We start from the raw sequence: 24,111 nt of genomic DNA, 5'->3' as shown, positions 1-24,111 counted from the left end.
AGGCGGAGAGTTTGTTTTGAAATGGATTTGAGTTTTGAATTAGAATTCATGTCAAGGTGGATATTGTTAGAGTTGTGACCCGAATTTTGTTGGTCCGGTCTTAAAAGTTTTGCGGTATGGACCTTTATGTTTTGGGGCCTAGGACCTATTTGTACGCACGTACTATATAAGGCGATTTAGTGTGTTATTTTCATTATTTAGAAAATTCAGCATTCTCCACATTGTACTCTCTCTCCATTATAGTGAAACCTCCTTTGCCTCTACCCGTGATTGTTTTTGCAAGGATTTTCACGTAAATTTATGTGTGTTCTTGATTTTTTTACTTGTGGTTTGCTTATTCTGTCTAAATCCTAACAGTGGTAGTGCTAATGATTGATGTTAGTGACTAGTAATATTGGTGGTGATAGTTGTGATGGTAGAGATGGTTGGTATTGTAGTGACTATTATGACGGAGGTGACTGGTAGCGGCGGTGGTGATTGTGATGTGAAATTGATTGATAGTAGTTTTTGGTATTGGTTGTGATGGCTGAAAAATAAATGATGTTTGACAATGTGTTGGTGGTAGTTGGAGACACTATTAGCTGTGACAGTGTAGATGGTTTTAGTAGAATAGATTGTAGTAATGGTATTGGTTGAAGTGGTGGTAGAGGTGGCGATAGCGGTGACAATAATGGTGATGGTGGTCAAAGAATGTGTGGAGGTTGATGATGTAGTAATGATAATTAGCGGTGGTACTAGTTGTGATAGATGAGTTGGTTGATAGGGATTGGTTGGTAGTGGTTGATGATGGTGTTGGAGTTGGAATTGGTGTTAGTGTTGGGATGGTGGTACCGGTGGATATAATTAGAATAATGGACTGACTATAGTGGTTGAAAGCAATATTGATTGTCAATGGTGGTTGTGATGGTGGAAATGGTTGGTGGTGACGGTTGATGGTGATGATTGGTGATGGTGGGTGGTGGTTGATAATGGTGGTGGTGACAGAGGTGGTAGTGATAGAGATTGGTAATTGTGGATAAAATAGTGGTGAATATTATTTAACACAAAAATATCTCTTAATGATATTAAAATTTGATTTCAGATCTAAACAATTAAGACCTAATCAGACCAATTAAAAACTAAAATTTTAATAAAAATAAATATATTTAATGATCTTAAATCTGAACTTACTAATATAAAGTCTGAATCATTCAAATTTAATTTTCATTAAATGCAAACAAATAAAGTCTAAAAAAGATAACTCTCCTTCAATTTTCTCTGATTTAATGACGGCAAGCGTACTTATGCGTAGTTATTGTTTACGAGGTCTTTGTGCACCCAGATAGTCTCGAATAACAGGCAGTTATGCATGGTGTTTACGTCCATCTCTCCACATCTGCCACGTATTCATGGATACTGCCACCTCCAGCCCTCCCTCTTACTACTCACGCGCACATGCTTACTTCCTCCAACTACTCAGCGCAGCAAAAAAGAATACGAAGAGAAGAAATGAAAAGGAAATATTAAGAGAAAAATTTAGAGAAAAAAAATGAATATAGAGAGTTTAGTGGTATCAGCAGGCATTAACATTGGTTTAGCTGTCTTCATTCTTTCTCTTTTCTCTTTACTCAAAAAACAGCCTTTCTATTCTCCTATCTATTATGCTCGACGCCTCTCCTTAGGCCACCGTGACGTTCCTGATTCGCACCACCGTTCTTTTAATTTGTGGCGGTTGGTTCCGGAGGTCGACTGGATTTTTCGTGCAGTTCGGGTTACTGAGGAGGAGATTCTCCACAATTCTGGCCTTGATGTACTCGTTTTCGTTAGAATCTTCAAATTCGGGTAAGTTGTCAAATTACCAGACTGATTAGTACTCAGATATATATATGTGTGTGGATTGTATTATTTACGGTTTCTCCTCGGTCTCAATTTATGTGTTACACTTTGCAAATTTGGTGATTCAAACTTCTAAACCCCGAGTTTGAATTTGGACATATATAGAACAACTACAACAACCTACGCAGTGTGAATTCACAAGTGGCACAAGTGGGCTTTGGGGAGGGTAGAGATGTGTATGCAGACTTTATACCTACCCAGGTAGGTCGAAAGACCCTCGACTCAAGAAAAAGAATAAACACAAGTAAAGAAGCCATCTCAAAATACTATAAAGATTATATCAAAGCATACTGAAAAAAGAAATGTAACTACAACAAACTTACATGAAACAGTAAAGGCCAAGAAACTCCCTAATAACACTACGACCTTACTAGTGGGGAAAGGTATAAACGAGATAACTATCAATTATCTACTAATCCTCTGCCCTAATCCATCTTCTCCACATCCTCGTATCTAAGGTCATGCCCTCCGCCCTAATCCATCTTCTCCACATCCTCGTATCTAAGGTCCTGTCCTCAGTAAGCTCGAACTGTGTCGTGTCATGTATAATCACCTCTCTTCAATACTTCTTTGACCTACCTCTACCCATCCAAAGTCAACCTCTCACTGCTCTACATTGAACTACCCTATGCATCTCGCTCCACATACTCAAACTTAGTCTTGCTTTTCTCATCTTGTCTTCCACTGAGGCCGCTCCCACCTTGTCCAAATATTTTCAAATCTAATTTTATCCTTTCTAGTGTGGTCATGTATCCATTGTAACATCCTCATCTCTATAACTTCCATCTTCTGAATATGAGAATTCTTAACTGGACAAACTTTGCCCCATGCAACATGGCAGGTTTAACCACCACTCTATAGAACTTACCTCTTAAGTTTTGGCGGCACCTTCTTATCGCAGAAGGCATCGGATGCAAGCCTCCATTTCATCCACCCAACACCAATATGGTGTGTGATATCATATTCGATCTCACCATCACTTTGAATAATGGAACCAAGATAATTGAAACTCTCTCTCTTTAGGACTCCCTGTGTATCAAGACTGACAAGATTTACTTCCATACTAGCCTTTTGTGTTACGTTACTGAACTTGAACTACAAACACTTGGTCTTGGTTCTATTCAGCCTAAACCCTTTACACTACAAAGTATGTCTTTATGCGTCCTTCTTATCATTAACTCCTCTACGAGTCCCATCAATTGGAACTATGTCATCGGCAAATAACATAATAGGGGTGAGCATTCGGTTCTTCGGTTCGATTTTATCAAATTTCAGCCCGGCTCTCTGATCTTTGATTTTGGAAAAGTATGCACATTTTTTTCAACTCGGGTTCGGTTCAGTATGGTTCAGTGTCTCTAAAAAGGTTTTTCGGTGAGAATGAGAAATAAAATGAGGACCAAATCAACGTATAAGAGATTTAAAAAAAAAACATTTAAATTTACTAACTCTCGAAAAAATAACCAGTAATCAAATGATGCGTCTTCGTTGTCTTGTTAGAGATGAGAGGAAAAATCCACAATAAACTAGGATAAGATAACATATTAAATTGTGTCAAACATTAACAACCTAGAAGAGAAAAGCCATAGCCTGAACTATGATATAATCCTCTGTATTCATTTACTATAAACTGATTAATCAAATGATGATTCTTCATAGTCATGTTAGTCTAGCAAACAATAATATTAAGTTCCTGATGAACTTCTGAAACTAACACTTACATAGAAAATTAAGAAAAAGAAAAACTAGCAGTTAAATTTATGCGGTCTCGAGAAAAATTAGAATGGAATTACCATAACTGGTAACGAAGAACTGGTAACCTCTGTAACAATGGCTCAAGCTGGAACAGAAAGTACCTTATGGGTTTGGTCTTGAAAAGTTTTGGGCAAAATATGAGCTAAATGTAATTTTTTTTAATAAAAATAAATAAATAAAAGTTCGGTTCTTTGGTGCACTGAACACCGAACCAAAGAACCGAATTGTCGAAAGAAAAAAAATCAAAACCGAATTTAGTTTGGTTCGATTCGGTTTTCCAGTATTTATGATCACCCCTATGACATACACCATGGCACCTCACCTTGGATGCGTCGTATCAATTCATCCAACACTTGAGGCAACTAAAAATAGGTTTGAGAGTTGATCCATGGTGCAATCCCGTCCCAACTGGGAAATACTCTGAGTTGCCACCCGATGTCTTTATCCAAGTTTTGGCTCCATCATACATGTCTTTGATCACTCTAATGTACGCCACAGTTACACCTTTAACCTCCATAGAAGCTTTGAGTTTTTAAATCCAAATTCATATAATTGGAAACATGTAGAATTACTATAAATGACACTAATTAAAAACTTATGTTGGTTTTTAGCTTTGAAATTGGAGAAATGACAGAGAAAGAGTTGGAGAGAAAAATAAATACGGCAATAGTATTGTCAAAGGGAATTATTTTATTAATAACTCAAAATATATATTTATAGCTAAGCTTTTTACTACACTCCAATTTAAATTGGTTTAACTAATTCCTATTTAAATAATAAAGGGATAACTAATTCCTAAGTCACATAGGACTTTAATAATTAAAAACTACTAAAAATATTTATTCCTACTTTATTTCTGAGACATTTTCAACACTCCTCCTTGGATCAGAAATTGTCTCGGCTTCGGTTGAATTTGACCTCTTGAATAAATCTGTCAATTCATCTTTGTTCTTGCGAGGCTTGTGTGCATCTTCTGAAATTGTTTTGATTGCAATATTCTCTTTTCCTTCTGTAGGAATATAGTCACCATTCCCAATTCTGACTTTCTTATTTTTCAAAGACAGAAACTCTTTGAAAAGAGTTTTGTCATGTGTCATGTGGTTTGTACAACCACTGTCAATCGTTCAAAAATTAGATTTCTTGGTTGAAGAATATGTTGCCACAAATAAGTGATCTTCTTCTTCTTCTTGGTTGAAGAATATGTTGCCACAAATAAGTGATCTTCTTCTTCTTCTTTGATGACTTGGGCATCTGCTTCATCTTCTTGATATTTGTTTTTGCAAATAACAGCTTCATGGTCAAGTTAATTGCAGATCTTATATTTTGCATCTGGTCTCTTCCAACATTTAAATGGAGGATGACCTATTTTGCCACGGTGCTAGCAAGGTAGGTAATTATTACCCTTGCTTTGAGTCTTGTGGTTGGCCGCCGAAGCTCCTTCAACCATACCATCCTGTCTCATAAGCCTACTTTGCTCTTGCGCCTGCAACGTATTTAACAATTCTGTCAAGGTAATCTTTGACAAGTCTTTTGTGTTTTCCAAAATTATTGGACAAAATTATTGATACTTCGTATCTTTCAGGCGCAGTAACCGGAATTTTTTCAAAAATTCTTGAATCTTTAAATTTTGTGCCAAGCAATCTTACCTTGTTAACAATGCTAAGAAGTCGGTCTGAGTACTCTTTGACAGTCTCAGATTTCTTCATCTTTTGCAATTCGAATTCCCTTATTATATTCAACACCTTCATGCCTAGTATTCTTTATCTTCGGTATATTCTTCCTTCAGATAATCCCAAATTTATTTTGGTGATTTAAGGGTCATAATTCTCATGAAAATTATTGGAGACAGACTAGCAAATAAAGTTGCTTTTGCCTTTGATTTTCTAATTTTCTTTTCCTGTTGGCTTTTGATCTGGGCTACTGTGGGATTATCGGGCAGCGGAAGAATCTCATAATTCTTTTCCACAGCCTCCCAAAGATCTAAAGCCTCAAGATAAGTCTCCATTCTTACTGCCCAAAGATGGTAATTCTCACCATCAAAGACAGGAGGAGCTATTTGGGAAAAATTGTTTTCAGAATTCATCTCTCACAGATCTCTCAAGAAAATAGGCTTTGATACCAATTGTTGGTTTTTAGCTTTGAAATTGAAGAAATAACAGAGAAAGATTTGGAGAGAAAAATAAATACGGCAATAGTATTGTCAAAGGAAATTATCTTAGTAATAACTCAAAACATATATTTATAGCTAACTTGCTAACTACACTCCAATTTAAATTGGGATAACTAATTCCTATTCAAATAATAAAGGGATAACTAATTCCTAAATCACATAGGATTCTAATAATTAAAAACTACTAAAAATATCTATTCCTACATATTTTCAACAACTTAAAATATTTAAAAAGTATATAAAGAAATTTCAAAGAAAAACTTGGTTGACTCTCGAAATTCCAATTGTTCCACATAAATGGAAAGGAGAGAATATCATTTTCTTTTTTGTTAGGTCTTGCAGCTTTTTGTTGTAGATTCTCATTATTGATCCTTGATACCATATGAAAGGAGTGTAGTATTGAGAAAACTTAATTTGTCTAGTAAACATATTTTGAGAGGACAAAAATTATGATAATGAAGTTGAAGACCATGCAAATATAGTTGTCTTTTCTTATAGCCTTTTCAACTCAATTAATGTGTTCTAGTTTAATTGCACTAGCTAGACTATTAAGATAGTATAATAACCGCAACAACTAAACCCTGAATTGCAGGCTAGTTGTGGTCGACACTATGAATCCTTTCTTTCCATTTAGACCCCTCACATGGTGTTATTCAATAAACTAAGTTTCTCTGACTCTAGAAGTTTTCAACGTCTACAAATTCCCGGCAAGAATATTAAAAAGATACAGAAACAAATATTAGACCAATGTGATTGCACCTACAAGACTAAGCCTTAATCTCAACTAATTGGCAGCGCCAACATAGGTTTCTTTTTCCATTGTGTTTATTTTCGTGAAGGCTATATCGACTCCTAGAGATTGTGGTCCTTCTAGACAATTTTATTTTTGTATGTCTCGTCACCTTTGAACTATCACCTATGGACCTCTTTCAGGATAACTTTATTTTTTTATACCTAGTACCCTGTTTAATACCTTCAACTATCATGGTTTCACACCTATAGACCGCTACATCTCGCAGTCCACGTTGGACCAGATCAAACCATTTCAAGTAATTTCTCATTTTATCCTCCACGTGCAACTTACACTGTGTTGAATTTGATTTATAATAATCTTCATCTCTGGAGGATTATTACTGTCTTAGCTTTAACAACTTCAAACAACGATTTTCCTTCACCAATGTCATGTTGTGTCATGCATGGAGAACAGTTCTAGGTATAAGGTTCTTTATAAAGTAAGTCTCCGTAAGTTGATCTTTCCTCTAAAAGCAATGGTGTTTGTGGTTAGAGAATGACACACAGTAGAGAAGTACGGGTCTTGAAAGGTGAAGGAGGATAATTGATTATGTGACATGTGAACGTCTAACACTTTCTCATATAAACTTATGCCTAGTTTAATCATCTTTAGTGACATGCAAGGATTAAACTCACATTTCTGCTTGGAACCATTCCTCAGGATCAGATTCTTTCTTGTTTGTTCTATAGTTGGGCTTCTGGTACTTCTCCCACTAAATTATACTGGGAGTAATGGACCAAATATGAGCTCTCATTCCATGGATGCTTTCACAATATCTAATATCAGCAGAGGCTCTGACAGGTTATGTTCTTAACACTTGCTCATTTCCACAAGTGATGCAGATAACATGTCATCTCACCTATGCTAAGTGCTATCTACAACCTGGTTTATCAGTCCTATGACCGGTTCAAAATCGCACAATTCTTTTGGGTGTTGAATGTTAAGTTGCTGATACAACTGATGAGTTCATTTCTTGTAACAAAAAATGGACAGCTGTTGTGTATGATTGTTTAGATTTTGAAATGATTATTACAATCCAGATGTGCTTTTGAAGAGTCCTGTTTGAATTTTGATATGTTTTAGAGTTAAATTAATGCCAGAATGGGAAGCAGTAAGGTTGGTATAACTGAGGTAGATAGTTCCGTATGATGTTGTTGTGTTGTCTAGAAGACTTCAGACAAGAACCTTAAGGGGCTACATGTTTGAACAATAGGGGGAATGTTTTGCAAAGTGATCTTTAGCACCCCTTTCTTGACTCCCATATACCCGGTATCTTTCTCGTAAGATATCTGAACGTCCAGCTATATGAACATATTTCAAGTTCATTTTGGCTATTGGAAATTGAGCCAAGTTTTTAGGTTTGGGAGAGCAACTAAAAGAGACCCTGGAGAAAGAGAATGAAGTGTACCAGAGATATTAAAGAACCAAGTCACTTGGCTTCTTTATATGGTTAAGGAAGGAATCAAGAACTAAGTTTTGTTATCATTTAGATCGGAGAAGCATTTAGCCATCTAGCTAAGGAATTCAGGCTAGTTAGTTTAAGGTAGAAACAAATTTGAGTCTTGTAACCCATGTTTGCTTAACGAAGAGTTGCAAAGTCTCAGCCCTTACACTATAGGGGTGTCAAATGGATGGATGGGCAAAACTTGAACGTATTTAAATGGGTCGAGTTAATAAACAAATTGATTTATAATCCACCTAAAGCTTGCTTGGGTCAAAGATGCGCGAATCACTTTCCTCTAAACATTGACTCATAACCCAACCCGTGCAACTCATAATGATTTTTCATTTGTTTGTTCTTTTATTATTTGCTTAATTACCAAATCAAACTAATTAAAGCTATTTCTTTTTTTCGCTTATGACCATATCGAACAAACAAACAAAACTAACCGTGTATGCTGCTCAAATTGATGATTTTAGATGGGTAAACTTCGGCTATGCCTAAAACTTAATTACATTTTCAGTTCGTTTCCACAGAAGAGAGACCTCCTGCACAAAATGATGACTCTTCACTGAAGATTTCCGTGTTAACATGTCTCTTTGGCCACTGACCATGAAACAAGCCACTTCTTGTGTTTTTCAGATTTGAATCCATGGTCACTGCTATTCTGTGTGCAAGCATGTGAATAACCTTTGTAGCATGAATTGACTGTAAAAATGCTTTGTTTAAAAAATCTTTTTAATGTAACATAGTTCTATAAATTTTCTTGTTCTGTTATTTAGTCGTTCAGATAGCATCAAATTTCATATCCGATAGCCATCTTCATTCTTGTCTCGTATTTAAATGAACTTTGTTGCATGGTTGGATTGCTGAGTTCTTATAAAATGGACTCATTTTGCATTTGTTCTGTCATTCACAGGCTTTGGGTGCATTTTTCTTTCTTGTGCTTCGTCTCGTTTTATGGAATGTACCTTCTTTACAAGGTAATGGCTAGCATTTACTCTTGAAGTCATGCTTTACACTAGTTTTGAGCTTCTTAATGTTGTTGATAAATTGTGATAGTTGAAAAAGTTTGTTGTCTCTAATGGGAGTCTGCTTTTGCCTTTCAAAGATAGTGTAAAGAGAATGATAGTCAGTCCTAGTGGGTGTGGCCGAGAGTTTTATGTAAAAAGGTAGATGTAATGGTTTCATAGCTTCTTTTTGTTATTCAAATTCTCTTTTGCAGTAATATGATACTCCCTCCGTTTTTTCAATTAGTTTGTCTTGTTTCGACTTCGCACAGAGATTAAGAAAGTAAAAAAAGATTTTTTAATCTTGTGGTCTTAGACTAGAGATAAATAAGATGTACCCAAAATGCTCTTTAATCTTATGGTCTTAAACATGGACATATGAAAAGTTAGAAATAAAGAGTTGTCAAAAAGGGAAAGAGACATTCTTTTTTAAACGGACTAAAAAGGAAAGTAAGACAAACATATTGTAACGGAGGGTGTAATATCTAATTAGTGATCTTATTTCTTTTCAATAATTTTTTCTGATCATATATAAAAAATTGCTTCTAGTTGGCGATCTGTCCAACTTGGAATTGTTTATACCTGTGAATTGGTGAATTTTTTTTTTTAATGGAAAAACAGTTATTGGATCATGAAATACTACTGTTTCAACTGGATTTTTTAATTTTTTGGGGTTTTTTTGCATGGATATAATCCATAAAGTTGTATGACATGAATATTTTATGTCCCATGGCCTCTTCAGGAGTACAATGACATTTTTATCAAAAGGATTCAGCAGATATGTAACAGAAGGCATGAACCTCATCAATTCACCATTCTGGTTCGAGAAATTCCACTTTGCAGTGAGCACCAAACTCGTGGATGCAACGTAGACCACTTTTTTTCCAAACATCATCCATATTCATATCAGTCTTCTGAAATTTTATATGATTCGAAGCTTTTGGATAATCTACTAGTAAGGACATATTATACTTGGTGCATTCAAGTTATTTACCTTATTAAAGAAAGTTGACTACGCACCTTAAATTTGGAATCCATTAGATGGTTTTGTATTGGTTACTTACAAATAAGTTGCAGGCAGAAGTATTGCTTTATTTCTTACTAGTTGTAGTTTCTTTTATGGTTTATCTAGATAATATCCGCTATTCTAAAATGAAAGAGTTTATTGTTCTTTTCCTGCTTCATTGGTCCTGCATGACTGAATAGTCAAATGTTTTATTGTTCTTCCCCTTTCTCTCTTCAAACAGTTAAGACACTCACAATATTGCAAGAATACAAAGTTGAGTGACGGGCTCCGTATTTGATATTCTTTCCGGCCAACATGAATTAGTTAACGTTATTTGTGTCACAGTTATCCTATCAAGTCATGTCACAACATTAAATTTGGAAGGCTGGCATTAATTTACTAGAACTGTATGACTGGTATATAGTAAAATGTCACTCAGAATTCCAAGTTAACCCTTGTAAAGGAATGTGTCCCTTATAGCATCATTGATATCCAGATATAATCATATATCCAGCATGCTTCTGTGATTAGCAAAGAGAACTTGTAGTACATAGATTTATGATATTCATTGAAGACAAGGGGTGAGGATATGAAAATAGGTGTCTGCTTTCATGTTGATAAGATGTGAATATCATCAGTACCTCTAGTAAAATTTATTTCTCCGTGGTTCAAACTTTGTACTTTTTACCCTCATCATGATACTGACAGATGGTATGGATCCTAGTGCCAGGCAAAGTCTCTCACAAAAAAGATTGAGGACCTGAGGCATCTTTCTTCTACTAAGAAACATGGTAGAAACTCATCTGTATCTGGTGCATGGAAATATGATGCTAAAATAGAGCAGCTGGAGGACATGCTTCAAACCCTTGGTCGTGAAATAAGGCATATACAATGCAGGATGACGATTGAGCAGAAGGTTGGTATTCACTGCAAAAGTCTGTGATGGTAATAACGGTACTGCAATTCAGAATATTTTTCTAGCATGTTTCATTTTTCCCTTTCAGATATACTTTCTCTGGTTCCCTGAAGCTTTTTTGTTCAGTCTGTGTGGTGTACTCTCATAATATGCGCTATCAAAGAGCCCTCGTCGTTAGCTTATAAACTGGGGTAAAGTAGTGATACTATCCTTCTGGTTAAGGGTTAGTTGTTATTACGTTTACATTTAGGTCTGGCGTACGCCGAGGAGTCTTTTATTATTCTGGTTGAAGGCATAAGTGTGAGATTTAGAGAACTTCTAGTTTTAGAAAACTCTTATATTGCCTTACAGGACAAATTACTTTGTTGGAATGAAATGTTTTTGAATAGAACGGAATTGATAAAGATGGTTCATGTCCCATCCAACTAGTTTGAGGTTGAAGCATGGTTGGATTGATTGGTTGATATAAAAAAGGATTTGCTTGTTCAGGAAATTCTCTCTTTTTGCTTGCCACTTGTGAAGATGGGCCTGGAAACATTTGCAATGCCTCAGTTTTTCTGTTGCAATTTTGATCTCGTATGAATTAGCCACCGTGATTTGCCAACATTTTGAGGTATATGTCCATGTCATTTGATGAGTTTTCCATCTTAATAGGAGTGAGGAAAATATTGTATACTGACAGCCATCTGTGTGCTGTTGAGATTGTGTATGGAGATCTAAGGAAGTGCTTGAGGATTTGTTTGTTATCTTATAACTTTGTTGTGAAATGATTCTCTAATGTTATCTTAACAGTTGAACAGTTGATTTAGATTTGACTATATTTTTATTGCTTAGGAATTACCTGTGGCTTTTGTTGCATTTAATTCACGATGGGGCGCTGTTCTAGCTGCTCAATCTCAACAGCACACAAATCCACTCCTCTGGATCACTGAAGTGGCTCCAGAACCAAGAGACGTGATCTGGCAAAATTTGGCAATTCAATATCGTCATTTGCCACTGTACAGGATAGTGATACTTGTTGCAGCATCACTACTTACCATCTTCTTCGTGTTACCAGTCACAGCTGTTCAAGGAATTGCCAAATATGATCGCCTGAAGAAATGGTTTCCTCCTGCGATGGCTGTGGACTTGATGTACAGACTTCATCTCTTCATTATTTCAGCCTTTAATTTCTCGAACATAAAATGTTTCATCATGTAATATCTCATACTCTCCAAGCACAGTTAGTATTTTGAAGTCTTCCCTTCTCGCGAAAAGAAGTGGGGAAGAGAATATGACAGATCGGCACTTGTAATTTCAGTATGAAATTGGCATCAGTTCCTTAATAATTTTGGAAAAATTTACTTAATTTGAAGCTACATAAAAATACTTTAAATCAAACTTTTGTTATCAAGATATTTCAAATGTTTAAGAGTTTGATTCACCGAACAGTAATAAAACACCATTCTCTCTCTCTCCTCTTTTTTTTTTTCTAAAATGGATAATAAAACACCATTCTTTTGGGATGGAGGGAGTAGCTCGTTTCACATCAAAGTTGTTCCGTACTTTGACTGAAGATTGGAAAATGCAGTGATGGAGTTCTGGACAAAATTGTCTTTGTTCTTTAGTGGATCATTTGTTTTTTGTCTATCTTCTCCTCTTTCTTTTCAAATTAGATAGATTGTTTTGTCTTTCCTCCTTTGTTTTCATTTTTCTCTTTGTGGGGAGAAAGGGTTGAGGTAGCAGGGGTAGTTACTGAATCCTCCTAGTTACAGTAGGTACAGTAGTTCTTTTAGTTGAAAGCTTTTGCAGCTGGTTGCTAATCTTCAATCCGTTTGAAATATTGTGGCAGACCGGGGTTAAGGTCCGTCGTCACGGGATATCTTCCTAGTGCCATTCTTAATGGTTTCATATACATTGTTCCATTTGCCATGATTGGACTGGCAAGATTAGCTGGTTATATCTCGCGGAGTAAGAAGGATATAAATGCATGCAACCTGGTGTTCTACTTCCTGGTAGGGAATGTATTTTTTCTAAGCTTGTTGTCAGGATCTTTACTAGATCAAATCGGCGAATCTTTCTCTCATCCCAAGGATATTCCCAACCGTCTAGCTAGTGCTGTCTCTGCTCAGGTGCAAAACATGTTGGCTCCTCTCTTTTCATTTAATATCTATTTTTATCCTGCGTCAGAATATTTAATGTCTCATTGGCGAAAGGGGTGGCTACACGCTTTCAGATAGTGCTTTAATTTTTACCCGACTGTAGCCTATTAAAGAACCGATAGGCCTGTCATAGTCAATATATTCTACTTGAAATGTGGATGATTAATTGTCGCATTTACATTCTTCTTTTGTTCTTTCAGGCAGATTTCTTCGTGACGTACATCCTGACAAATGGGCTGGCAGGATTCTCTTTAGAGATACTTCAGCCAGGATTACTTCTCTGGGATGCTCTTAAATCTCACACGTGGGACCGTGGAAAGAAGAAACGTCCTTATGTTTATTCACTACCTTATTATAGAATTGTTCCTTTTGTTGCTCTCTGCATGCTGATTGGGATTGTTTACGCGGTGGTCTCACCTTTGCTTCTTCCATTTCTAGTAGGCTACTTCCTGCTTGGATATGCAGTGTTCATCAACCAGGTGAAGTTTCTCTATATGCAATATTTGTGTGTTAAGAATGAATCTGCCTATAAGCCTGATCCACATTACTTTGAGCATGTGTAAATGTAGTTTGTACATGTCTTTGGTTTGAGTTAGGTGTCCTTAACTAGTCAAAGACTTGGGCTAAACCCAACATGGATCAGGAAAGAAAAAAAGAAGCAGCAACCACCCAACTATGAACAACTTATTTAACATTTTCTTGTGTCCACCGTCGTGTCCTTGATAATATGTCTCGTTACACTCGTGGGTGATTTGGGCATAGATGCAAATCTACAATCATATGGAATAACGTTTTAGATTAATGAACTTTTAAGTGCTCATTTTTACTTTTTCTTCGGATATTTAGCAGATTCTGTGCTTTACCTGCTATATTACACCTGAACCAGTGATAATAATACAAAGCAGATGAACTTTTTGTGTTTTATTGGACTTCCTTATCAAAACCATCGAGTATTACAGGCCCTAATATTCACTGAGGTTTTTTCATTCTTTTTCATTTTGAGAAATGGTGATAGTCCTTATCCTTAGTAACTAGGTTTCTTCTGTTAAGGGGATTGCTACAATCTTAGTTTCCTAATTAGTTGTTATTACATTCATCTTTTTACACCTCTTAAACTACATTGTTATCACCAGTAAATATACTGTTGATGTAAAGTGTATATTAATATACTTTATTTTGTGCTTCTGTATTTCAAGTTAGTTCAAATATTTTAGAATAACTATGGAGGATAATGTATAATGTGGATGTTATTTGTGATGCAGATTGAAGATGTATATATAACTACATACGAGACATGTGGTCTGTATTGGCCTTACGTTCATCACTACATTATAGTTGCGATCATACTTATGCAAGTCACAATGATCGGTCTTTTTGGACTGAAAGCTAAGCCTTCAGCTTCCTTCTCCGTTATCCCTCTCATGGTTGTCACTATTCTCTTTAACGAATATTGCAAGATGCGGTTTCTTCCTACTTTCAATCATGTCTCAATCCAGGTAACTACTCCGTTCATTGATACCTTCCAGAACTTCCGCTTCCCTCTCCTCCCCCTTAAAAGAAGAACTCCAGGGAAGCAGATCAAAGTCTCATAAAGAACACACTGCAGAGTAATTTTGTTTGTATTTGTGGGTCAGCACTTAGCTACATCCTATTCCATCTATTTTTCGCTTGGAGCCTGTGGAAAAGTTGTGTTCATTAAGGATGTAGATCACGATGGGAAAAATGATCTAGATTTTAGACCTTGTGGAAAGTTGTGTTCATTAAGAATGCGGGTCAAAACTGGAAAAATGATTTTTCTAACTTCTCTCACATCCAAGGGACGTCAAGGTTCTCTTATTATGCTTGTTTTCTATTTGTCGAGGCGATTCACCCTTTACCTTGGAGTAAAGAAGGGCTCTAGTAAACCTCTGAATCATTGAGAACCATCTTTAGTTCTTAAAGTTTCTACCTATTTTTCTTCGAGCTTTGTTTTTTGAATAACATATATATCATCAGAAGAAAGATAAAATACATTGAACAAAACATTTTCCATTTTCGCCTCCTTTACTTAGAAATGAAGAGTTCAGCCCTTTACTTTCATGGTTGCACTAAATAAGAGGTCCACTTAGAGGAAGTGTATGTTTTAGATATTTGAGGTACCATTGTGTCGTTGAGAGGGCTTAATTGAATTCAAATCTAAAATAAGCACATTAAAATTTAATGTATGAATAATGTATAAGATATGTTGATATTTACACTTCAATTTTATTAACTGTTGATGCTGCATGGTGTTTTGGGTGATTTTAAAGCTGACAAATGCCAGGACTAATCTTCTTTAGCAAAGCAAACAACTAGCCTGATGCTAGACAGTCAAATCTAATGCACCAGGTATATATTACTTTTTAACTCATCTGAGAAGGGTGGTAATTAGGTCATTTCCTCCCTCTCCTCGCTCCACAGAGGAGCGTTTGTTAGGCACAGATGAGCTTTTCTTGGTTAGTATTTGTACGAGATATATGTAACCATTACTGGTAGCATATTGCAGTAGCACTCCACTGAGAAACCCAAGGTTACAAAGCACCAATCACTTTAAGATGAAAGTGGTTGAAACAGCATCCTAGAGAGACCATTTGTAAGAGTAAACTCGATGTTGTGTCCCAATCTCTTTTGATTGTTCCCTGTATTTGTAACATTTGCCTGGTTATTTTTGTTTTGCTTATCTGAGTAACTTATCATTCTGTCTGCTCAGTCATTACAACATGTGTTGCACTTTGTTTGTGAGGTAAACCTCAATTATGTGTCACCGTAGTTTCTTTTGGTAGTTCCATTGAATTAATCTGCTAGAAAGTCTCTGAGCACTTCTTCTTTGACAAGAAAAGATTTACCAAGCCATGTATTTTTTAGGTAGATATATCCCGTCCCTCGAAAAAATGAGCAATGTATGTCAGGCTGTTTTGGGAGGCCGGGGTGTTCGCCCAAGTATTGCTAATACCGAGAGGCTAGGCTCAAATCCTCCTGCAGTCTCCTCCTCTGCCAATTATTTTTTTCTTTTGTTTTGGTAAAAACTAAGATTGTATAGATTAAGCAAAAAATTGCATAATGAGGTAAAAGCAATTGGGACGCTAGGTGTCTCTATAAATGAAAATTTGTCCTATCAATATTGCATGTTAAGTTTAATGTTCATCTAAGGCTAAGTTGCTTCACTGATCACAATTTTAATGGTGGATATCATTCTGGAGAATGTCGACCAAGGGTCACTAGGATAGATATCAACTTGATGTTGTTGCTCTTCGTATGCTTAACCAATACATTTAGTCATTATAACTGTTGGTCCTAAGTCCTAACGTTAACTCTTGCTTTGTATCATGGAAAAATTCTCATGATTTTCTTTGGTTCTTCAGCTGATGTTATGGTACTGTGTCGTCAGGATGCAAAAAACAATGATGAACTTGACAAGAAGGATGGATTGATGGAGGAGAATGTCCGGAAGGCTCTTGATGCTTATTCTCCTCCATGTTTGCAACCCTTGGACCTCGGGCTAGAAGGAACGAGCTCCACCAAGCCATTTCTATCTCCAACATAGAACGAACATGTTGCCGTTCCTCCTTTCATCTTTCTCCCACGTTGCCTGTGCTCTGATGTCTGACAATTTTGTTAGGGAGTGTTTGTGTCGACATCACATTGTCAAATTACATGCAGGAGAGCTAATCTGCTCGTAGTCATGTATACCAACTTTTTTTGGTGTTGTTTTGTTTCGTTGACATGGCTCATCATTGCTAAGGCCATCATATTTGTATCGGATGGACAAAATTGCTATTAGAATTTGTTTTTTCTTTTATCGTGTTACCAATACATGTACCCGATACCATAGGTGTTCCTTCCCCAATTTTATTTTTTGTTCAATTCTAACATTTGTATCAGTCTCAATGAATCAATCAGCTAATATTCAGTCCTTTATATGCGATGTTAGACCTAGAAAGACCTGATGAATCGGGTTGCAACATATCTTACGATGGATGAATATCAGAAGAGGGCAATCTTTCGTAATACCTTCATGATATACGAATGAACAAGTGCATCAAAAGCCAACGTTCTCGTTTTGTCTCCATTTCATACTCACATTCCAAAAAAAATTAGGCCGATGAACTATTTTTACATCTTTTATTGAAAGAAGAAATATGTAAATAGAGAATTAAAAGAAAACACTAAAGAGGGTCATGTCTTTTCATTTTTCTTGGATGTATTCTCATTTAATTGTAACGGGTAAATACTTATTTGTACAGTGTTTAGATTTAATTCAAATCAACTCTACTATGCTGGAGCGATTTGATGTAGCAAACATATGTATTAATTAATCATGATTAATTGCTACAAGTGTGTGTACAAATATATATTATACATTTATTTATTTAGTGTAAACACTCCAACGGTAAAAATTTATTCCCATAGGTTATTTTTCCAAATCAATACAATGAGTTTAAGTAATTTAACACGAAGTAAAAGTATATGTCAATAATGATGGTTGAACAAAAAGACATCTATATTCAAACACATGAAATCTTTACTCTTCTATTTAGGTCGCTTCCTATGGTAACATTCCTATATAGTTTCTTCATTTCAACCGTTTTCTTCGACGATCACAGACTTACCCGCACTAAGAATTTACACCAGGCTACTACATATATATTATGTGTTTGAATATAGAGTTCATTAACTTAATCATAACTTTTTTTAATAATTGTGATGTCTGAACCGACTTACGCGCACCTCAACTAATTCCATCGAATATCTGCCAGCAATAGGTACCAAACAACTCTGTCCACCAAAGCTAGAATAGATGAAAAAAAATCACCTAATCTGTCTTTGTTAGGAATTAAACCCGAGACCTCATGTCACTCAACCCCACTTTATTGAACCACTAGGCCATGCCCTTAAACCCATTTACTTAATCATAGTTGATTAACATATATTTTTCATTTATTTAATCATAGTTAATAAATATATATTTTTACTTCATTAAATTAATTAGCCATGCTAAATAGTATTGGTTTCGCGTGAACACACACCCGATGCGGGTAAGTGTTTTACCGGTTACAATATCTAGATTATATGCAACTTGCATGCGAAAATTTTGCGAACTTCTTAGTTTTTACCCTATGCAATTTGTTTGAAGTAAAATGTATACGAGTGGTTGGTCTTAAAATCAGGAATTAAGAATTGGACGAATGAATACAAGCAAATTAATAGTAGTACACTGCATCACCCTGATGAATACAAACCTTTTCTGGAGGGTAAAAATAATAGGATACATCAATACGAATCAAAAACATTAAGATGACAAAAAATATAGGAAGAGCAAACATCAAACGGTAGAGACAATATGGTGAGGCATTGGAAGCCGTAAGATCAGTTGGATGGAGGAGAAAATGTTGGAATTGTGGGAAAGTTCGGAAATGACGGGATATTGGGTAGAGGAATATTGGCAGGCAATGGAGGTAGAGTCATCTTCGGAACAGAGGGCAATGTAGGCAAAGGCGGCAATGGAGAAGCTGTTGGGAGCGTTGGCAAAGATGCAACAATTGGCAATGGTGGCAATGTGGCTGCTGTTGGCAAGTTTGGAATAGTAGGCAATTGTGGCACTGTCGGCTGAGGCAATGAGGGGATTGTAGGCATGTTTGGAAGTTGTAGTAGGCTACGAGCAGCATGACTTGTGGTAACGCTTGATGTGGACAATAATGCTATGATCAATATAAGAGGACTGAGCAATTGTTGAAAGCAGCCATTGTGCCAATTTGACAAATATTACTTTGTTTCAATAAAACGAAGAAATTGAAGTTGGAAGTTCTGTTTTAATTTGAGGGAGATTGATCATTAAGAGGGTATTATATAGGGATAGAGGTTGAAGACTATGGCTGAACTATATGAGATGCGTTGGTGTAGAAGCACGAGAACTCAATGAATTGTTAGTTCACCTTCCTAGATTTAATTACCTTTAGGCATGTATCCTCCTAATGTCATGGTGCCAACCAATAGAGAATACTATTACTTTTAAAACATTAAGAAATGATTTAATCAATTTGAATGAATTGTCCACCAAATATGGTTGATCCAATCTTTATCTATGTATAACTACTTTCAGAAAACATCTCCACTCATAAGATCATATGTATGTTCCTAAAACAAAAAAATTGGGAAGGCTAACTAACAACAGAGTATCAAGAATTTTAAAGTCTATGCTTCCTCACCCAACACCTCACCCAAATCCTAGGACTCCCTCAAAAACTTTCCCTATATATCCCTCTTTCTTGATAACCAATCTCATCAATTCAAAAAACACCTTCATTTCCTTGTAATAAAAACAATTTAGCAAATTATATAGCAATGGCCCCTTCCAGTAACTGCCCAATACTCTTCTTCTTGATGATACCACTATTGTCCATATCAAGTATCAGCACAAGTCATGCTGCTCATAGCCTACTGCAACTTCCCAACTTGCCTACAATCCCCTCATTGCACAGTGCCACAATTACCAGCTATTCCAAACTTTCCAACTGCAGCCACATTGCCATCACTTCCAACAACTAATACACCTTTACCTTCTTTGCCTACATTGCCTTCTACTATTCCAAAGATGACTCTGCCACCAATGCCTGCCAGCATTCCTCTGCCCAACATGCCATCACTCCCAAACATACCCGCAATTCCAAATATTATTCCTACAAATTCACCTCCTACTTCCAACTAAACTTGTGGCTTCCAACCACATGATTTTTACCTATTTATCCTATTGGTCAAACATACCCACAATTCCAAATATTATTCCTACAAATTCACCTCCTACTTCCACTAAACTTGTGGCTTCCAACGACATGATTTTTACCTATTTATCCTATTGGTCAAACATACCCGCAATTCCAAATATTATTCCTACAAATTCACCTCCTACTTCCAACTAAACTTGTGGCTTCCAACCACATGATTTTTACCTATTTATCCCTATTGGTCACTACACTGTGTTTTTTTTTTTTTGCTTTTCCCTTTGTCATTTTAATCTTTGTGATTGCTGACAATGTATTGTATCATGTTATACTTGAGTCCTATACAAGGATTTTCGTTTTTGTTAGTCCCATGCAGTATCTATTACTGAGTCATGTGCATTTATCCAATATATTTCAGGTATGAGAAATGATGAACCACGTATACATGCTTATTTTGAACAAATTTAATCATACTTCGAAAAACTTACTTGAAAATAACCATATATAGGACCCATATTCAGATAATAACCAAAGTTTCTTATTCATATAATGTTAAATTGCCTCAGTCGACTGTGATTAACAAAGACAAGTGAATCGTGAATTTGAAGTTCCAGATATCAAAAATACATGCCAGAAGTCCTAAGTTTAAACACAGGCTTGAAGTTGGAGTTGTCAAATCTAATTTCATACCCAGATTATCTTAAGTTGGCAAATGTGTGTACTGATCAAACTTTAAACAATGGAGTCTAGAATTAAGCTTGGCACGTCTTCCACTCAAAGGTTATGAAGTTGGGAACAAGCCAAGCCTAACGTCAAACCGAAATGTCTGAAGTAGGAACATTGTTCGTGCAGCTCAAACTTTCAACGTTCAACTAAGTTATACTAGACAAACTTCCTGCCCAAAGGTCTAAGGTTGCACAAGCCGAGCCTAAGCATAAACTCAAAAGTCTGCAGTTGGTATACTGTCTGAGCAATTGGAACTTCAGACACTTATCTCTGAAGTTAGCATTAGCAGTTTTCCAGCCTAAAGGTCAGAGGTTGGGAACTAGCCAAACCTAAATTCGGAACTGAAATTGTCCAACTTCCTAGTTTTAGTCCAGACAATAAATTGGAAGTGGCATGACAACTCATGTCAGATTCGATTTTAGTGGTCACCCAACCATCATATATTACTCAAATATGTGAAAGGAGCGCTATGGGTTAACTTATACAAAAGGCCAAACATTAACGGGTTGTTTGATAAATGGTTTGCAGCTGAGTTATGCAAATACATGTACAAGTTATGAGAGAATCTCTGCATATAAAGGGTCGAACAACAAATCGCTGCATAAAATAATATATAGATTCTCTGATAACTAATTCATGTATTACTCTCTAAACAGCTACCAAACGACCCCTGAAGCAACTGTAAATTGAGCACAACATATACAAGTAAATCTTGCAAACAAGAATTGCATCACCATTGAAAGAAGAAAAAACAACTGAAAACATAAAGCAATTAATGATAATCCAAAACTAACAATATCATAAGCATCACTGTATAAGTTTCAGCATAAAAAAGGGACAAACACAGCAAAATTAATCCAAAATCTCCCAACCAAATCGGTCTTTAAACAAAACTAACAAAACATAAACTCCATTACCGTAGACGGCAACCAAAACAGTAAGTCATTCATCTGGAAATCAACGGTAAGATTTCTGGAACCTAGAACGAGCACCACGACCACCAAACTTCTTGGGCTCACATCTTCTGGGATCAGCAACAAGCAAAGTCCTATCATACCTAATCAAAATATCCTTAATCTCCTTCTTCTGCTGCTCATCAACAAACTTCTGGTAAAAGGCAACAAGCGCTTTGGCAATGGACTGACGAATAGCATAGATCTGAGAAGTATGTCCACCACCTTTAACACGGATACGCATGTCGACTCCAGCGAAACGGTGACGGCCTAAGAGGAGAATAGGTTCAAAGGCTTTGTAACGGAGGATTTCAGGTTGAACAAGCTCGATTGGAACACCGTTGATTTTGATCAAACCGCGGCCGCGCTTGCAGTGAGTGACAGCTACTGCTGTCTTCTTGCGACCGAAGCATTGGACGGATTCTGCCGCAGCTGGTGTTGCTTCTGCCTTCTGCATTTTGGGGGGATTGTGAATGAGAGGGCGAAAACGGTAGGGAGAGAGGCGGAATGAGTGTGGTTAGGGTTTTGTATGAAGTGAATAACTATGGGCTTTGAGTAGCTTTTCAATTTGGGCTTCAATGAAATATATGGGCGAAAGCCCAATATATAAGGTTCAATTACAATATTAAATAGTAGGTATTTTATAGGAAGGAATATTGCTGTTTAATTATATTAAAACACTATTTTTTATTTTTGATACGATTTTAAAAAAAATGAAAATATATTTTATTAATTTATTTTTAATGAAAGTTGCTATAACTTGAAAATTAAAAAGTTTTGCTATAAGTTGCAATAAACAATCTAATAAATTTATTTAGGTAATTTTCCCGTTAATATTTGATACTAACCACATCCCCAAAATTTCTCTTTTATCATTTTTTCTCTCTTTTTTAAAACACCCCGATTTATGTTTCATCTTCAAACACATTCGTTATTTTTTTTCCTACAAAATTATATTATTTCAGTAAAAAGATTTCATAAGTTATTTTTGTTTTATACATCTTTTGAGAATTTTTATTGAAAGAAAAGGTTCTTCAATATGCAGAAAAATCAGAAAACAAGACATACAATTATGAATTGTGATAATTTGCATTCAATTATGATATATCATGGAAGCAAGATGAGATTCCTCAGCTATGTTAAATTATTTACCGGTTTAAAATTTTGCATTCAATCGTATTTAAAGAATTCAAAATTTTTATTTAAAATCATTCACGGATAAAAATATTAAAGTTTTTGTATATATATTTTCTTCAATTATGTAATGTTAAAGTGATAAAAATTTTATAAATCTTGAAACAGTAACTTTAGATTCAATTGTGTATGTTTATGGATTGCATGATATGATCAAAAGTTATATAATATTTGTTGGAGTAAATACATAAATACCTCCCTGATGTTGGCCAACTTTTTTAAAAAAACACCTAAACTTTAAATTCGACCTATTACCCCACGATTCCTACTTAATCCATTGCAAATACACTATTTTTCGCAGAACTTCAGTCACAACAAAGAAAGTGAATATACGTACCAATCAGGTGCTACCACGTGTTAAATATATTTAATTTCATATTTTATTTATTTATTTTAATAAATTTTTTCTTTTTATTTAATTTATCACCCACCCCACCCCCTCTTCCCCCACCCCACCCCATCCAGCAACCCCTTCCTCACGTCCAGCAGCTCCCCTCCACCCTCCCCCCATTCAGCACCCCCACCCCCCATCCAACACCCCTACCCCGTCAGCACCTCCCCCTAAACCCTCTAATCCCCCACTCAATTAGCAATTTCCATTTAATTTTTTTTGTTTTCTTTTGTTCAAACCACTTCAAAAAATAGTTTTATGGTTAAATTGAGTTTTAAAGATAGTTAAATGATATGATTTACTACAAAATAGAGTTTTAATGAAATGATTTAAAGAAAATAAAGCTTCAATGGAGCTTTAATGGTGTTGAAGAGCTTTAATGGTGTTGAAGAAGACATTGTGATGAAGAAGAAATGGTGGATAGTTAAATGATATGATTTAATTGCAAATGGAGCTTTAATGATATGCTTTTAAAAAAAAAAAAAAAGAAGCTTCAACAGAGCTTTAATGGTGACATTGTGTTGAAGAAGAAATGGTGAGTTGGGGGGGGGGGGGGGGGGGAAAAATTAAAAAAGAAAATAAATATTAATTTAAAAAAAAAGAATATAAATTATATATTAGTTATTTACACGTGGCAGCTTTTTATTGGTCAAAAAAGATAAATTTGAGCCCTTTCACGCGCCAGTGGAGCGTGTATATACGCAGCGGTCCAAAATGGCGTATTTGCAATGGAATAAAGAAGAATCGTGGGGTAATAGGTCGAAGTTAAAGTTTAGGTATCTTTTTGAAAATCTCGGACAAGATCAGCGGGTAATTATGTATTTACTTTATTTGTTGTTGCATGATGAAAATCTCTTGAAACAATAACGTTAGATTCAATCATGTATGTTTATGGGTTTAGATTCAATCATGTATGTTTATGGGTTGCATGATATGACATTTGAAATTTTGCAATCAATCGTATTTAAAGAATTCAAGATTTTGATTTAAAACCATTCATGTATAA

General features: G+C 35.7%; 2 protein-coding genes across 5 annotated transcripts; one reads left to right on the top strand and one right to left on the bottom strand.

The window, feature by feature from the left end:
• The first annotated feature begins 1,325 nt into the window (after window positions 1-1,325).
• On the top strand, window positions 1,326-16,921 carry LOC107840229 (CSC1-like protein At3g54510). Of its 4 annotated transcripts, none has more exons than XM_016684038.2 (10): window positions 1,326-1,821; window positions 7,251-7,391; window positions 8,951-9,014; window positions 9,784-9,996; window positions 10,772-10,963; window positions 11,798-12,096; window positions 12,795-13,074; window positions 13,305-13,583; window positions 14,367-14,600; window positions 16,485-16,921. In XM_016684038.2, exons 1-10 carry the CDS (start codon window positions 1,529-1,531, stop codon window positions 16,551-16,553), a joined length of 2,064 nt encoding a protein of 687 aa, XP_016539524.1. In that variant the 5' UTR covers window positions 1,326-1,528; the 3' UTR covers window positions 16,554-16,921. The 4 variants fall into 4 exon arrangements, with proteins under 4 accessions (XP_016539524.1, XP_047254229.1, XP_016539532.1 ...); XM_016684030.2 differs by having other exon boundaries at window positions 1,329-1,821; window positions 16,511-16,921; XM_047398273.1 differs by lacking the exon at window positions 7,251-7,391.
• A 4,402-nt stretch (window positions 16,922-21,323) lies between these two features.
• Window positions 21,324-22,114, bottom strand: LOC107840217 (40S ribosomal protein S16). Its single transcript, XM_016684010.2, has one exon. It carries the CDS (start codon window positions 21,975-21,977, stop codon window positions 21,525-21,527), a length of 453 nt encoding a protein of 150 aa, XP_016539496.1. The 5' UTR covers window positions 21,978-22,114; the 3' UTR covers window positions 21,324-21,524.
• Between the last annotated feature and the right edge of the window lie 1,997 nt (window positions 22,115-24,111).

Source organism: Capsicum annuum, chromosome 1 (genome assembly GCF_002878395.1).
Source record: "Capsicum annuum cultivar UCD-10X-F1 chromosome 1, UCD10Xv1.1, whole genome shotgun sequence".
In the NCBI taxonomy this organism is placed as follows: domain Eukaryota; kingdom Viridiplantae; phylum Streptophyta; class Magnoliopsida; order Solanales; family Solanaceae; genus Capsicum; species Capsicum annuum.
This window is presented reverse-complemented; position numbering and strand designations above follow the sequence as displayed.

Coding starts and splice junctions, on each gene's coding strand:
- LOC107840229 (XM_016684030.2), top strand. CDS start 1,529: ATGAATATAGAGAGTTTAGTGGTATCAGCAGGCATTAACATTGGTTTA. Junction 10,964..11,797: donor GGATGACGATTGAGCAGAAG/GTTGGTATTCAC, acceptor TTTATTGCTTAG/GAATTACCTGTGGCTTTTGT. Junction 12,097..12,794: donor GCGATGGCTGTGGACTTGAT/GTACAGACTTCA, acceptor ATATTGTGGCAG/ACCGGGGTTAAGGTCCGTCG.
- LOC107840217 (XM_016684010.2), bottom strand. CDS start 21,977: ATGCAGAAGGCAGAAGCAACACCAGCTGCGGCAGAATCCGTCCAATGC.